This window comes from Phyllobates terribilis, unplaced genomic scaffold (genome assembly GCF_046119375.1).
Source record: "Phyllobates terribilis strain yellow unplaced genomic scaffold, ASM4611937v1 Scaffold_14__1_contigs__length_39327217, whole genome shotgun sequence".
Lineage (NCBI taxonomy): Eukaryota > Metazoa > Chordata > Amphibia > Anura > Dendrobatidae > Phyllobates > Phyllobates terribilis.
Window position 1 is genome coordinate 20,794,350 of NW_027362774.1, and position 15,537 is coordinate 20,809,886.

At 48.2% G+C, this 15,537-nt stretch overlaps 1 protein-coding gene across 4 annotated transcripts in view; it reads right to left on the reverse strand.

Annotated features, from left to right (window-relative positions):
* Positions 1 to 1,431: 1,431 nt before the first annotated feature.
* ANKRD27 (ankyrin repeat domain 27) overlaps positions 1,432 to 15,537 on the reverse strand; it is a 55,905-nt gene continuing 41,799 nt past the window's right edge. For all 4 annotated transcript variants that reach the window (XM_073659746.1, XM_073659745.1, XM_073659743.1 and 1 more), the window contains 13 exons: positions 15,430 to 15,522; positions 13,744 to 13,941; positions 13,498 to 13,557; positions 13,296 to 13,409; positions 13,035 to 13,079; positions 11,153 to 11,275; positions 10,835 to 11,032; positions 10,638 to 10,757; positions 10,399 to 10,560; positions 7,990 to 8,089; positions 7,766 to 7,835; positions 4,278 to 4,347; positions 1,432 to 3,940 (listed from right to left, as the gene is read on the reverse strand). In XM_073659746.1, the coding sequence (XP_073515847.1) occupies positions 3,467 to 3,940; positions 4,278 to 4,347; positions 7,766 to 7,835; positions 7,990 to 8,089; positions 10,399 to 10,560; positions 10,638 to 10,757; positions 10,835 to 11,032; positions 11,153 to 11,275; positions 13,035 to 13,079; positions 13,296 to 13,409; positions 13,498 to 13,557; positions 13,744 to 13,941; positions 15,430 to 15,522 (1,827 nt within the window). In that variant the 3' untranslated portion in view covers positions 1,432 to 3,466. The remainder of the gene's footprint in view (positions 3,941 to 4,277; positions 4,348 to 7,765; positions 7,836 to 7,989; positions 8,090 to 10,398; positions 10,561 to 10,637; positions 10,758 to 10,834; positions 11,033 to 11,152; positions 11,276 to 13,034; positions 13,080 to 13,295; positions 13,410 to 13,497; positions 13,558 to 13,743; positions 13,942 to 15,429; positions 15,523 to 15,537) is intronic.

Sequence of the window (15,537 nt, forward strand, 5' to 3'; positions counted from 1 at the left end):
CTTGGATCTCCTATCTAACAGACCGGACATTCAGCGTCTCCCACTCACACACCACCTCCTCATCTCACCCCCTATCTGTCGGTGTCCCCCAAGGTTCAGTTCTAGGACGCTTGCTCTTCTCCATCTACACCTTAGGCCTGGTACAGCTCAGTCTCATGGCTTCAGTATTGCCTCTATGCTGATGACACACAGATCTACCTCTCTGGACCTGATATTACCTCCATACTAACCAAAATCCCACAATGTCCGCTATCTCATCCTTCTTCTGTTGGATCCCTAAAACTTAACATGGATAAAACAGAGTTCATCATCTTTCCATCATCTCACTCAACCCCCACCAATCTGACCTATCCATTATAGTCAATGGCAGCTCACTCTCCCCAGTCCTGCAATCTCGCTGCCTCGGGGTAACCCTGGACACTAATCTCTCCTTCAAACCACATATTCAAGCCCTTTCCACTTCCTGCAAACTCCAACTCAAAAAACATCTCCCGGATCCGCACATTCCCCAACCAAAAATCTGGAAAAACACTAGTGCATGCCCTCATCATCTCCCGCCTTGACTACTGCAACCTCCAGCTCTGTGGCCTCCCCTCTAACACTCTCGCACCCCTCCAATCTATCCTAAACTCTGCTGCCCGACTAATCCACCTGTCCCCCCGCTATTCCCCGGCCTCTCCTCTCTGTCAATACCGTCACTGGCTCCCCATTGCTCAGAGACTCCAGTTCAAGACCCTAACCACGGCATACAAAGCCATTCACAACCTGTCTCCTCCATACATCTGTGACCTAGTCTCCCGGTACTTCCTCACAAGATCTCCTGCTCTACTCCCCTCTTATCTCCTTTTCCCACAATCACATACAAGATTTCTCCAGTGCATCCCCCCTACTCTGGAACTCTCTACCCCAACATATCAGGCTCTCTCCTACTGTGGAAACCTTCAAAAGGAATATGAAGACCCACCTCTTCCGACAAGCCTACAACCTGCAGTAACCACCGCTCCACCATACCGCTGCACGACCAGCTCTACCCTCACCTACTATATCCTCACCCATCCCTCGTAGATTGTGAGCCCTCGCGGGCAGGGTCCTCGCTCCTCCTGTACCAGTCGCTGACTCGTTTTGTTAAGATTATTGTACGTATACCCCCTTTTTCACATGTAAAGCGCCATGGAATAAATGGCACTATAATAACAATAGAGACACATTGGTGTATACAGCTCTCTCACACAGACCTAACTATAAAACTTTTACTTAAAGCAACTTTTCACTCTCACTTCTTAAATCTTTTGAGACTAATAGAAATTTAGAGGCTAGAAAAAATAACTTGCTGCACCCAATCAGCCATCACCGGGGGGCCCAAGTCCCTAGAACTTTTAACTCTTGGAATACAACCCCCACCATCCCCAGTAATGATGCAGCAGAGCGGTATATTGTAGAGTATTTTATTGTATCGAACTTTTTAGTATTTGGCACAGGTGAAAGGCACATCAGAAAAACTCTGCATTCATAAATTATGTAGAAAAATAGACGTTTGCCATCTACTAGTGATCGGGACCAGATAAGGAACAGTCAGAAACCGAGGTAATCACAGATCCTGTGCCCAGAGGAAATGAAGGGGGGATAAGTGGTTAATCATTTCATGTCATACAACAGTTCACCGGCTCAGAGTCGGTAAAGATGGCAGCATTACTATAAATCATGGGCAACTTTAATGTGACAAGTTGCACCAGTGCAATTATTAAGAATCCCTTATTTATAGGCCACGAAAAAGGCTGAAATTTACATTACGAGATGAGAAGCACTGCAGGACGAAATCTGCACCAATCGATGGAGTAAAGTAGTAGCTGGCACAGAGCACAGAAATGATGGGAGTGATCTGCAAGAAAAGTATTTCCATCACTTCTGTACAATTCGTAACATCTGTTGTGATCGATCTAAATCTATTGACAATACGCACGTACAAGTCAGCGATAATGGTCAATGACGGTGGAGCCATACTAAGTGCAGCTTGGCCGGCGATGGCACAGCTCCACCGTCACAGTCCATTGCATGTCCGGCGATGATACAGGTGTCCTTGTCAAGTGCGAGCAGCATGGTCAACGGTCATATGGCTCCACTGTGTGCAACATAGCCGGCGATGGTACGGCTCCACTGTCTATTGCATGCACCATGGCCAACGATGGACACCCTCCCTGTCCTGTGAATGCAGCATAGCTGGCGATGCAACGGCGTCACTGTACAGTGCGTGCAGAACAGCCGGCGACAGTACGGCTCCACAGTCCCTTTCCAGGAAATGCAGCATGGCCTGCGACGGTACGGCTCCACTGTCTATTTCATGCAGCACGACCAGCGACGGTACGGCTCCACCATTACTGTCCATTGCGTGCGGCACGGGCAACGACGGTACGGCTCCACTGTCTATTTCATGCAGCGCGACCAACGACGGTACGGCTCCACCATTACTGTCCATTACGTGTGGCACGGACAGCGACGGTACGGCTCCACCATTACTGTCCGTGGCTGTCCATTGCACGGCCAGCAACGGTACGGCTCCACCGTGACTGTGCATTGCACGGACAGCGACGGTACGGCTCCACCGTGACTGTGCATTGCACGGACAGCGACGGTACGGCTCCACCGTGACTGTGCATTGCACGGACAGCGACGGTACGGCTCCACCGTGACTGTGCATTGCACGGACAGCGACGGTACGGCTCCACCGTGACTGTGCATTGCACGGACAGCGACGGTACGGCTCCACCGTGACTGTGCATTGCACGGACAGCGACGGTACGGCTCCACCGTGACTGTGCACTGTTTGGAGCACAACCAGCAACGCATCAGTAGTAAAAGAAGTAATTCCTACATTAGAAAGTTGCTGCTCTTTCTAGTAAAGATACCACAATGGATGAACACAGCAGCCTCTCCAATGTCTTTAAAGGTTCAAGGTAAGAAGTGAAATTGTATTAAATGCCTGGTAACCTGTTAAAGGGATCCCATCACTATGGCCGGCCTATAATAAGGAACTTCCTTAATTCTAAGTGTGATTGCGCCTACGAGAGACATCAGTGATAGAAAACTGATGTGATCGACGGGGTAATGATGGAGTCGGAAAATTGGAGTTTCAGCGTACGTGTCACAAGGTCCTTTACAGACATGCTGAGATGGATAATGAATTTATAGATTATTTTGGAGGGATTGGAGATAGTGGGGAAAAACAATAAAATAAAACATCCTTCAAAGTGACGTGGCGAGAAATCAGTAGCTCTCACATTTTTGATCTTTCGCTTTCTTTGGGGGGGTGCGTGTAAAGTGACCACTCAGTGAACAGTGTTTGGCATAGTGACACATTCATTGGACGAGTCCACAAGTAAAACGGACGACGTTACATACACCGGAGGGGTCCTCGGACCCCACAACGCACAGCAGCAATGATACCAGCTAAGCCTGACCAGTACAGGTATCAGCCCAGCCCTGGGTCCGTACAGACACCGCTAGGACCAATGGCGTCCTCCTGTCCAGAAGGGTCACAGCGGACCGGGCTGCAGGAGTCAATCACAGACCATGAGGACTCCAGGGCCAATGTGCAAGCTACACAAGAGCAATCGGGGCCCCCGGAGCAGTCCAGGGTCTCCAGCTTCTGGGGGTCCGCTGTGGCTGCACCTGTCCGGCAGCGGATTTCGGACAGCTCCTCCTCTCTTTCCAGCTCCTGGTCGGAGAGTGGAGAGCCGATATCTGTTCTGTTGGGCGTTTCGCTGATGTCGCTCACGCTCTCGTCAGTGTCCGTTCCGCACGCTACGTGCAGGCTGTGCCTTCTGGCGGTGTAGACGGCCCTTAGAGCGGAGCCCGTCTCTTCTTTTCCACCTCCTAAGAATTCAGCGCAGCTCCGGGCGACGTCGGGATTCGGGTTCCCGTCCTCCAGTCTATGGATGGAAAGCTGCGAGAGCAGAGAAAGTTGGTCTAACACTGCTGCTGCTGTGAGAAACAGCGCCACTGCATGGGCTGTAACGGTCATTACATCTCATCAATATAACTAGAACCAAACTGCAATACCAGACACAGCCTATAGACAAAGGGTGGCGCTGTTTCTAAGGGGTGGAGAGGAACAAACCTTTCTAATAAAAGTGCATTGGGGGCGTGTAAAAGTATGCAGAGTTCATCGACACGCCCACAATGCACTTCATCATCTAAAATACGCAAGTTTGCCTCCATTTTCTATTTTTTGTCCCCAGTGTTGGACAACCTCTTTAAGGCTTCTTAAAGGAAAAACACACCTGATGGATTAAATCGTCATCGAAGTTAGGCATGCTCTTATCTCTCTGCATTTTCTTCTCATTTGTGGATCTGAAAGGAAAAAAAAAAATGAAAGATGGGAGAAGCTTAAAGGGACGGTCCACTTTAAAGGAATTGTCTAATTATGTCTATTGAGTTAGTGGAGGAGGGTCCCCTGCGCTGAGGAGGGGGCTGTATACAGCTTCTTAAGATGCCCGGGGGGCTCGCACGGACCGCAGCGTCACCATCCACTTATTACTTCTTGTATAACAACTAAATCCGGTGATTTCCCTTTAATTGTAGTAAATGCAAAAAAAAAAGTAAGAAATCACAAATCTGCTTTATTCCTCGCGGAGGCGGCGGCGGCCATCTGCCAGAGCGGGAAGCCACTACTATTATTAAGGATAATGCACAAATCCTGAGACTGCAGCAAATCTCCTGTGTGCGAACTTCTATCAGGACAAAGAGGGGACCGAGGATAGGGGGGGACGGGGACAAAGCCGGGACCAAGGCCAAGAGGGAAAAGGAAGAAGAGAAAGAAGTAATCTGCAGAATAGTGAGTGCAGCTCTGGAGTATAATACAGGATGTAACTCAGGATCAGTAATGTAATGTATGTACACAGTGCCTGCACCAGCAGAATAGTGAGTGCAGCTCTGGAGTATAATACAGGATGTAACTCAGGATCAGTAATGTAATGTGTGTACACAGTGCCTGCACCAGCAGAATAGTGAGAGCGCAGCTCTGGAGTATAATACAGGATGTAACTCAGGATCAGTAATGTAATGTATGTACACAGGGGCTGCACCAGCAGAATAGTGAGTGCAGCTCTGGAGTATAATACAGGATGTAACTCAGGATCAGTAATGTAATGTGTGTACACAGTGACTGCACCAGCAGAATAGTGAGTGCAGCTCTGGAGTATAATACAGGATGTAACTCAGGATCAGTGATGTATGTACACAGTGACTGCACCAGCAGAATAGTGAGTGCAGCTCTGGGGTATAATACAGGATGTAATTCAGGATCAGTAATGTAATGTATGTACACAGTGACTGCACCAGCAGAATAGTGAGTGCAGCTCTGGGGTATAATACAGGATGTAATTCAGGATCAGTACTGTAATGTATGTACACAGTGACTGCACCAGCAGAATAGTGAGTGCAGCTCTGGAGTATAATACAGGATGTAACTCAGGATCAGTAATGTAATGTGTGTACACAGTGCCTGCACCAGCAGAATAGTGAGAGCGCAGCTCTGGAGTATAATACAGGATGTAACTCAGGATCAGTAATGTAATGTATGTACACAGGGGCTGCACCAGCAGAATAGTGAGTGCAGCTCTGGAGTATAATACAGGATGTAACTCAGGATCAGTAATGTAATGTGTGTACACAGTGACTGCACCAGCAGAATAGTGAGTGCAGCTCTGGAGTATAATACAGGATGTAACTCAGGATCAGTGATGTATGTACACAGTGACTGCACCAGCAGAATAGTGAGTGCAGCTCTGGGGTATAATACAGGATGTAATTCAGGATCAGTAATGTAATGTATGTACACAGTGACTGCACCAGCAGAATAGTGAGTGCAGCTCTGGGGTATAATACAGGATGTAATTCAGGATCAGTACTGTAATGTATGTACACAGTGACTGCACCAGCAGAATAGTGAGGGCAGCTCTGGAGTATAATACAGGATGTAACTCAGGATCAGTAATGTAATGTATGTACACAGTGACTGCTCCAGCAGAATAGTGAGTGCAGCTCTGGAGTATAACACAGGATGTAACTCAGGATCAGTAATGTAATGTATGTACACAGTGACTGCACCAGCAGAATAGTGAGTGCAGCTCTGGAGTATAATACAGGATGTAACTCAGGATCAGTACAGGATCAGTAATGTAATGTATGTACACAGTGACTGCACCAGCAGAATAGTGAGTGCAGCTCTGGAGTATAATACAGGATGTAACTCAGGATCAGTGATGTATGTACACAGTGACTGCACCAGCAGAATAGTGAGTGCAGCTCTGGGGTATAACACAGGATGTAATTCAGGATCAGTAATGTAATGTATGTACACAGTGACTGCACCAGCAGAATAGTGAGTGCAGCTCTGGGGTATAATACAGGAGGCTACTCAGCATCAGTACAGGATCAGTAATGTAATGTATGTACACAGTGACTGCACCAGCAGAATAGTGAGTGCAGCTCTGGGGTATAATACAGGATGTAATTCAGGATCAGTAATGTAATGTATGTACACAGTGACTGCACCAGCAGAATAGTGAGTGCAGCTCTGGAGTATAATACAGGATGTAACTCAGGATCAGTGATGTATGTACACAGTGACTGCACCAGCAGAATAGTGAGTGCAGCTCTGGGGTATAATACAGGAGGCTACTCAGCATCAGTACAGGATCAGTAATGTAATGTATGTACACAGTGACTGCACTAGCAGAATAGTGAGTGCAGCTCTGGGGTATAATACAGGATGTAATTCAGGATCAGTAATGTAATGTATGTACACAGTGACTGCACCAGCAGAATAGTGAGTGCAGCTCTGGAGTATAATACAGGATGTAACTCAGGATCAGTGATGTATGTACACAGTGACTGCACCAGCAGAATAGTGAGTGCAGCTCTGGGGTATAACACAGGATGTAATTCAGGATCAGTAATGTAATGTATGTACACAGTGACTGCACCAGCAGAATAGTGAGTGCAGCTCTGGGGTATAATACAGGAGGCTACTCAGCATCAGTACAGGATCAGTAATGTAATGTATGTACACAGTGACTGCACCAGCAGAATAGTGAGTGCAGCTCTGGGGTATAATACAGGATGTAATTCAGGATCAGTAATGTAATGTATGTACACAGTGACTGCACCAGCAGAATAGTGAGTGCAGCTCTGGAGTATAATACAGGATATAACTCAGGATCAGTAATGTAATGTATGTACACAGTGACTGCACAAGCAGAATAGTGAGTGCAGCTCTGGGGTATAATACAGGAGGCTACTCAGCATCAGTACAGGATCAGTAATGTAATGTATGTACACAGTGACTGCACCAGCAGAATAGTGAGTGCAGCTCTGGGGTATAATACAGGATGTAATTCAGGATCAGTAATGTAATGTATGTACACAGTGACTGCACCAGCAGAATAGTGAGTGCAGCTCTGGAGTATAATACAGGATGTAATTCAGGATCAGTAATGTAATGTATGTACACAGTGACTGCACCAGCAGAATAGTGAGCGCAGCTCTGGAGTATAATACAGGAGGTAACTCAGGATCAGTAATGTAATGTATGTACACAGTGACTCCACCAGCAGAATAGTGAGTGCAGCTCTGGAGTATAATACAGGATGTAACTCAGGATCAGTAATGTAATGTATGTACACAGTGATTGCACCAGCAGAATAGTGAGTGCAGCTCTGGAGCATAATACTGGAGGTAACTCCTAAGTATTTTATAAACAACTTACTTGGATGGAGTAACATCTGCTTTTCCGGTAGTGACAGCAGCTCCTGAGCCGGTCGGATTAGAGGTCGATGCTGAAAGGGACAGGATTAAGGTAAGAGCACGTTAGCTGACTCTTATTATTACATTAGTGCAGATAATGGGGAAACAGACATTAGAAGAACGTTACAGTCACAGCGATACAGAAATATAGCGCAGAGGATTATATGGTATGAAGCTTCTGCTCACACTTTTTCCGGATGCGGCCCGGCTGCTCCTCGGTCTCGGCGGCCCCGCTGTCCGTCATCGTTTGGTTGGACGCAGACAGGAGGTGCCGGATTCTGACGTTCTGTAATCACACAATCAATAAAACATAGGTTTATACGTTTTTGGCCTCTAACAGAATTTCGCTCTACTGCTCTCATCTCTTACTATGTGTGAAGGGGTTCAAAGCCCCCTTAGAAATTGATGGAGGTGCACATTAGTATAATACATATATATTAGTTCTGAACAGCCGCGTGTCAGGACAGCGGGGAACACAATGCCGGCTCCCCACTTCTTCTATTTAGTTATTTTCTTTCCCCCAAGCAATCAAATTGCTATTTTTTTTTTTAAGAGCTTCATATTTCCAGCATGGACTTCAAAAATAAAAATTATACAGTACAGACCGAAAGTTTGGACACACCTTCTCATTTAAAGATTTTTCTGTATTTTCATGACTATGAAAATTGTACATTCACACTGAAGGCATCAAAACTATGAATTAACACATGTGGAATTATATACTTAACAAAAAAGTGTGAAACAGCTGAAAATATGTCTTATATTCTAGGTTCTTCAAAGTAGCCACCTTTTGCTTTGATGACTGCTTTGCACACTCTTGGCATTCTCTTGATGAGCTTCAAGAGGTAGTCACCGGAAATGGTTTTCACTTCACAGGTGTGCCCTGTCAGGTTTAATAAGTGGGATTTCTTGCCTTATAAATGGGGTTGGGACCATCAGTTATGTTGTGCAGAAGTCTGGTGGATACACAGCTGATAGTCCTACTGAATAGACTGTTAGAATTTGTATTATGGCAAGAAAAAAGCAGCTAAGTAAAGAAAAACGAGTGGCCATCATTACTTTAAGAAATGAAGGTCAGTCAGTCCGAAAACTTGGGAAAACTTTGAATGTGTCCCCAAGTGCAGTTGCAAAAACCATCAAGTGCTACAAAGAAACTGGCTCACATGAGGACCGCCCCAGGAAAGGAAGACCAAGAGTCACCTCTGCTTCTGAGGATAAGTTTATCCGAGTCACCAGCCTCAGAAATCGCAGGTTAACAGAAGCTCAGATTAGAGACCAGGTCAATGCCACACAGAGTTCTAGCAGCAGACACATCTCTTCAACAACTGTTAAGAGGAGACTTTGTGCAGCAGGCCTTCATGGTAAAATAGCTGCTAGGAAACCACTGCTAAGGACAGCCAACAAGCAGAAGAGACTTGTTTGGGCTAAAGAACACAAGGAATGGACATTAGACCAGTGGAAATCTGTGCTTTGGTCTGATGAGTCCAAATATGAGATCTTTGGTTCCAACCACCGTGTCTTTGTGCGATGCAGAAAAGGTGAACGGATGGACTCTACATGCCTGGTTCCCACCGTGAAGCATGGAGGAGGAGGTGTGATGGTGTGGGGGGCTTTGCTGGTGACACTGTTGGGGATTTATTCAAAATTGAAGGCATACTGAACCAGCATGGCTACCACAGCATCTTGCAGCGGCATGCTATTCCATCCGGTTTGCGTTTAGTTGGACCATCATTTATTTTTCAACAGGACAATGACCCCAAACACACCTCCAGGCTGTGTAAGGGCTATTTGACCAAGAAGGAGAGTGATGGGGTGCTACGCCAGATGACCTGGCCTCCACAGTCACCAGACCTGAACCCAATCGAGATGGTTTGGGGTGAGCTGGACCGCAGAGTGAAGGCAAAAGGGCCAACAAGTGCTAAGCATCTCTGGGAACTCCTTCAGGATTGTTGGAAGACCATTTCCGGTGACTACCTCTTGAAGCTCATCAAGAGAATGCCAAGAGTGTGCAAAGCAGTCATCAAAGCAAAAGGTGGCTACTTTGAAGAACCTAGAATATAAGACATATTTTCAGTTGTTTCACACTTTTTTGTTAAGTATATAATTCCACATGTGTTAATTCATAGTTTTGATGCCTTCAGTGTGAATGTACAATTTTCATAGTCATGAAAATAAAGAAAAATCTTTACATGAGTAGGTGTGTCCAAACTTTTGGTCTGTACTGTAATATATATATATATAAAAAAAAATTCTCACCCATTTCTCTATATATTATGTAAATATTAATAAATAAAAAAAAAATAACAAAAATATTTATTTTTATAATTGTGAAGAAAAAGAAGAAGCAATAAAAGCAAAAATACTTTTTATTATTATTGGTTACTAATACAATTATTAATAATAAGAAATAAAAATAAATAATTTGTTAAATAATAATAAAATATTAATAATACAAATTGTGTATCCGCCACCAGAGGGAGCTCTCTGTATAAGGGGTTTATAATGGAGTACACTGGTTAGCTCATATTCAGCCAGCTCCCCCTAGTGGTGAGAAGTAAATATTACAAACACTTCTCGGCTCCCCTGCATACACACCTCCTTTGCAAAGTCCACTGGGGAGTACTGTCGTTTGTTCCTCACGTCTGCCGGGGCCCCGTACAATAAAAGCAGCTTGACTAAACCCTCGTGATTCCTGCGGACGGACTCGTGGAGAGCGGTGTTCCCTTTTACATTGCCGAGATTTACAGAGGCTCCGTGCTGGAGACGGGAAACAAAGGAGTTGTTCGTAGAGGATTACAGACCGGAGCTCCTCCGCGATCGGTGACTTTTTGTACCTCCAGTAATCGTGTCGCCATCTCCAGGTGGCCGGCCATACAGGCGTATATTAGCGGCGTGTTCCCGTTCGCGTCCTTTTTGTTTTTTCCTGCGCTGATCTCCATCAGGAGCTTTACCACCTGGAAAATACATGAACCTTACGCCCAATTTTTGTTTTTCCTCTGTTTTTCCCTCACAGACGCAGCGGATCGCTCACCTCCAGATGCCCCTTGTGGCACGCCAAGTGCAGGGGCAGCGCCCGGTTCCCGTTCTTGGCGTCCACGTGAGCCCCGTGTTTCAGGAGCAGATTGACGAGGACGGCGTGACCGTGCAGGGCTGCGATGTGCAGAGGAGTGAACCCGTCCCGGCTGCTCACATTGACCCCAAGACCGCTGCTGGGAATCCTGCTCAGCTTCTGCAAAACCAAGCGGCACATGACCAACGCGGCCCCCACAGTAATGATTGGGGCATCGTAGGGTACCCCATTAGAGAGTCCCTCGAAATTTAAAGGGGTGGCTCCCATAAAAGGACTGACCTTCTGAACAGGGCCACACGTGCAGCACTGGCACAGGGGGTGACAGAACTCCTTGTTCCCAACCAAACAGTCCTCTGGTTCATCATCGTAGTCATCATCCACCCATTCCAGGAGGTAACGGACCTGCGGAGATAGAAAACAGACTATGGGATGGATAGTACTACACACCGATTGTATGCAGCCCTGCAATGATAGGAGTGGTGGACCCTGAAGCTGGTGTCCAGAATAATAGCAAAGACCTAAAGCAAGGTTTTTCTAAAATAATGTCACTCTCACTTGTCAAGAGGAGACAAGTAGTGGTGACGTGTTCAAATTCTCCTCAGATATTGGTTACAACCCATCCGATCCACACAGGCAAAGAAATCAACATAGATGTCCAGAAATTATGTGTAATAATGAGAAATGACACAGGGAAAAAGTATTGAACACGCTTACTGAAATTTTCATACTAAAACCTTTGTTGGCGATGAAGCTTCAAGACTTCTGTATGGAGAAACTAGTCGCAGGTATTGCTCAGCTATGATTTTGGCCCATTCTTCTTCACATTCTGAAAGTCCTTCTATGAACTCTGAGCTTTAGTTTCTTCCATACATTTTCTCTTGGATTCAGGTCCGGTGATCGACTCAGCCATTCTAGCTGCTTTATTTTCTCTTTATCTGAAACCAGTTAAGAGTTTCCATGGCTGCGTGTTTGGGATCATTGTCTTGCTGAAATATCCACTCTTGTTTCATCTTAATCATCCTGGTAGATGGCAGCAGATTTTTATCAAGACTGTCTCGATACATTTGTCCATTCATCTTTTCTTGAATTAGATGAAGTTTGCCAGTGTCATATGCTGACAAAAACAGCCCCACACTATGATGCTCCCACCGCCAAACTTCACTGTTGGTATGGTGTTTTTGAGCTGATATGCAGTGGTGTGTATTAAAGACATCCATCAATTTTGGCCTTATTTGACCAGACTATATTCTCCCAGTGTTTCACAGGTTTGTCTAAATGTTGTGCCAACTATAAACGCACTTGAATATGCTTTATGTTCAGCAATGGAGTCTTGCGTGGCGAGCGTGCGTACACGCCATGGAGTCTTGCGTGGCGAGCGTGCGTACACGCCATGGAGTCTTGCGTGCATTTTATTTGAAACAATTGTACTTGCTGATTCCAGCTCATTCTGTAGCTCCCCACAGGTGGTCCTTGGCTCTTGGACAACTCTTCTGATAATTCATTTGACTCCTCAGTCTGAAATGTTGCGGGAAGCACTTGGTCATGGCCGGTTTATGGTGACATTATCTTTCTACTTGTGGATTATGGCCCCAGCTGCTCTCACAGGAACCTTCAGTAGTTTAATCTAACTAATGCCATCAGTATGTTTTGCAACAATAAGGTTGTGAAGGTCTTGAGACAGTTCACTGGATTTACCCATCATGAGAGGATTCTTGTGTGACATCTTGGTAATGAGACACCTTTTTATAAGCCATCAGTTGAACCAGCTGATATTTTTCACTAAGTGGCAGGATTACTTTCTAATTACTGATAGATTTAAGCCGGAGTCATAACTTTCATGGGCTTTTTGCACCTTTCTGTCCTCATATGTTCAATACTTTTTCCCTGTGTCATTTCTCATAATTACACATAATTTATGAGCATTATGTAAGGTTTGATTTCTTTGCCTGTGTTAATTGGATGGGTTGTTACAGACATCTGGTGAGAATTTAATGTCAATAGCACCTTTAGAAATAAGATTCTTAGAAAATTGGTGACGTGTTCAATACTTATTTCACCCGTTAACAGCGGCATATCAGTGGTTAAACAGCAGCTGCTGGCTGAATGACGCAGCTCCGGAGAGCGCCCCATACACCTGCATCATTTTCCCAAAGTGCCGTACCATTTCCAGATCCCCATCGGAGACGGCTCGTAATAGTTTCTCCACCTAAAAAAAAAAAAAAAAAAAGAAATATATATATTAATCATGAATGGAAGGACTGCAGATATAATGGGCCACCCCATAATCTATGGGGCAGGAAGACAACCCCCATCATCTGCTGCCATTGGGGAAGACCCAGGTTGGATGATTATCATCCTATATCATTGGAAGAGCGGCGCCGGGGCGTTTTTTTGGCCGCTTCTCTCTCCTTCTCCTACACACCTCCTTGTACTTGCTTCTGACATCGTCTGGCCTGGTGGACGGCGAGGAGAGGCTGGAGTCGGAGGAGTCTCGGCTGATGGTGTCCGCAGACCGAGGAGGGGACTGACTGAGAGACTGCACCGAAACGAGAGACAAGAGGGGGGCGGCATGAATACGCAGACAGATACCACATCCAGTCCACGGCTCTGCCCCCACGTGTTACCTCTGAATTACTCGGCCTCCTGGTGTCCTCCACGTGGGCTGACTCCATGATGGACAGAATCTAGGAGAAAAAGGATCAACCCAAGACCAGTACTTCTGATTAGCAGGTCACATGTGCACCATACAGATCAGCAGCGATCGTTCGCTACAATGTGTCAGTGCAGGGAATATATATTTCCCAGGCTGCCCATAGAGGATTTGCCGGGATGCAATTGTGACAAACCCTCAGCTCTTGGCAGGACGTTACCTTGGAGTTGAGCGCGCAGTGCAGCGGCGTCTCCTTCCGCTTGTTCGCTTTCTTGGTGTCGGCCCCGTTCTGCAGCAGCACCTCAATAATAGGCTGGTAGCCCCAGCGGGCGGCGATGTGCAGCGCGGTGTCGCCCTTCTCATTCCCTCCATCCAGTCTACAAGAGTTTACATCGTAATAGACTAAAGCCTTCACACACTGGAAGAAGAGGGGACAGGTGACGGGGGCTGGCACCGCGTCCAGAACCGCACCGGCAGAGCCGACATCCCACCCCCCCAATATCCCAATGGCCGCCAGTACCGCTCTCCATCTGCCCCGGGATTCTAGGACGCAGCCTTTCTGTATACTGACCATTCAGGATCCTCGGAAAGCTGAGTGCTAGCTGTAGTGACGGAGCCATCGCAATTGGGCACAACTGACAAACAGCCATATTATAAGGGGGTCCAGGATTAGAAAAACATGCCAACTTTATTTCAAACAGCACCACGCCTGTCTACAGGTTGTGTGTGGTACTGCAGCTCAGACCTGTATACTTGCCGCAGTACTAGACTCAACCCATGGATCAATGTGGCGCTGTGCTTTGGAAGAAGGCAGCCATGTATTTCTAATATTGTCCGCAACACCCAGCCCAGGCCAGCCCACGAGGAAGCGCCAGACAGACCCGAGACGGCACCGGCGCAGGCGAGCCCCCAGCTCCGAGACGGCGCAGGCCAGCCCCCAGCCCCAGCCCCGAGACGGCGCAGGCCAGCCCCCAGCCCCAGCCCCGGGACGGCGCAGGCCAGCCCCCAGCTCCAGCCCCGAGACGGCGCAGGCCAGACCCCAGCCCCAGCCCCGAGACGGCGCAGGCCAGACCCCAGCTCCAGCCCCGAGACGGCGCAGGCCAGACCCCAGCTCCAGCCCCGAGACGGCGCAGGCCAGACCCCAGCTCCAGCCCCGAGACGGCGCAGGCCAGACCCCAGCTCCAGCCCCGAGACGGCGCAGGCCAGACCCCAGCTCCAGCCCCGAGACGGCGCAGGCCAGACCCCAGCTCCAGCCCCGAGACGGCGCAGGCCAGACCCCAGCTCCAGCCCCGAGACGGCGCAGGCCAGACCCCAGCTCCAGCCCCGAGACGGCGCAGGCCAGACCCCAGCTCCAGCCCCGAGACGGCGCAGGCCAGACCCCAGCTCCAGCCCCGAGACGGCGCAGGCCAGACCCCAGCTCCAGCCCCGAGACGGCGCAGGCCAGACCCCAGCTCCAGCCCCGAGACGGCGCAGGCCAGACCCCAGCTCCAGCCCCGAGACGGCGCAGGCCAGACCCCAGCCCCGAGACGGCGCAGGCCAGACCCCAGCCCCGAGACGGCGCAGGCCAGACCCCAGCCCCGAGACGGCGCAGGCCAGACCCCAGCCCCGAGACGGCGCAGGCCAGACCCCAGCCCCGAGACGGCGCCGGCGAGCCCCCAGCCCCAAAACAGTGAGCCCCGAGACAACAAGCTGGCGAGCCTCCCGCCCCGAGCCCTAGATGACACCGGCGAGCCCCCAGCCCTGAGACGGCGCAAGCGAGACACCAGCCCCGAAAAGGCGCCACATCCCCAAAACGGCAAGCCCCAAGCCTGAGACGGCGCGCCCCCAGCACCCAGACGGCGTTGGCGAGCCAAAAGCCGGCGCCAGCAAGTCCCCGAAGCTGTGCGCCATCTTTGCTCGTACTCACATCTTCGTGTCCGTGCGTGCAAGCCAGGTGCAGGGGGCTGTTCCCATTATTATCCTGGATATCTTTGCTCGCCTTATAGTGTAACAAGAGCAGCTGGAAATGAAAAAA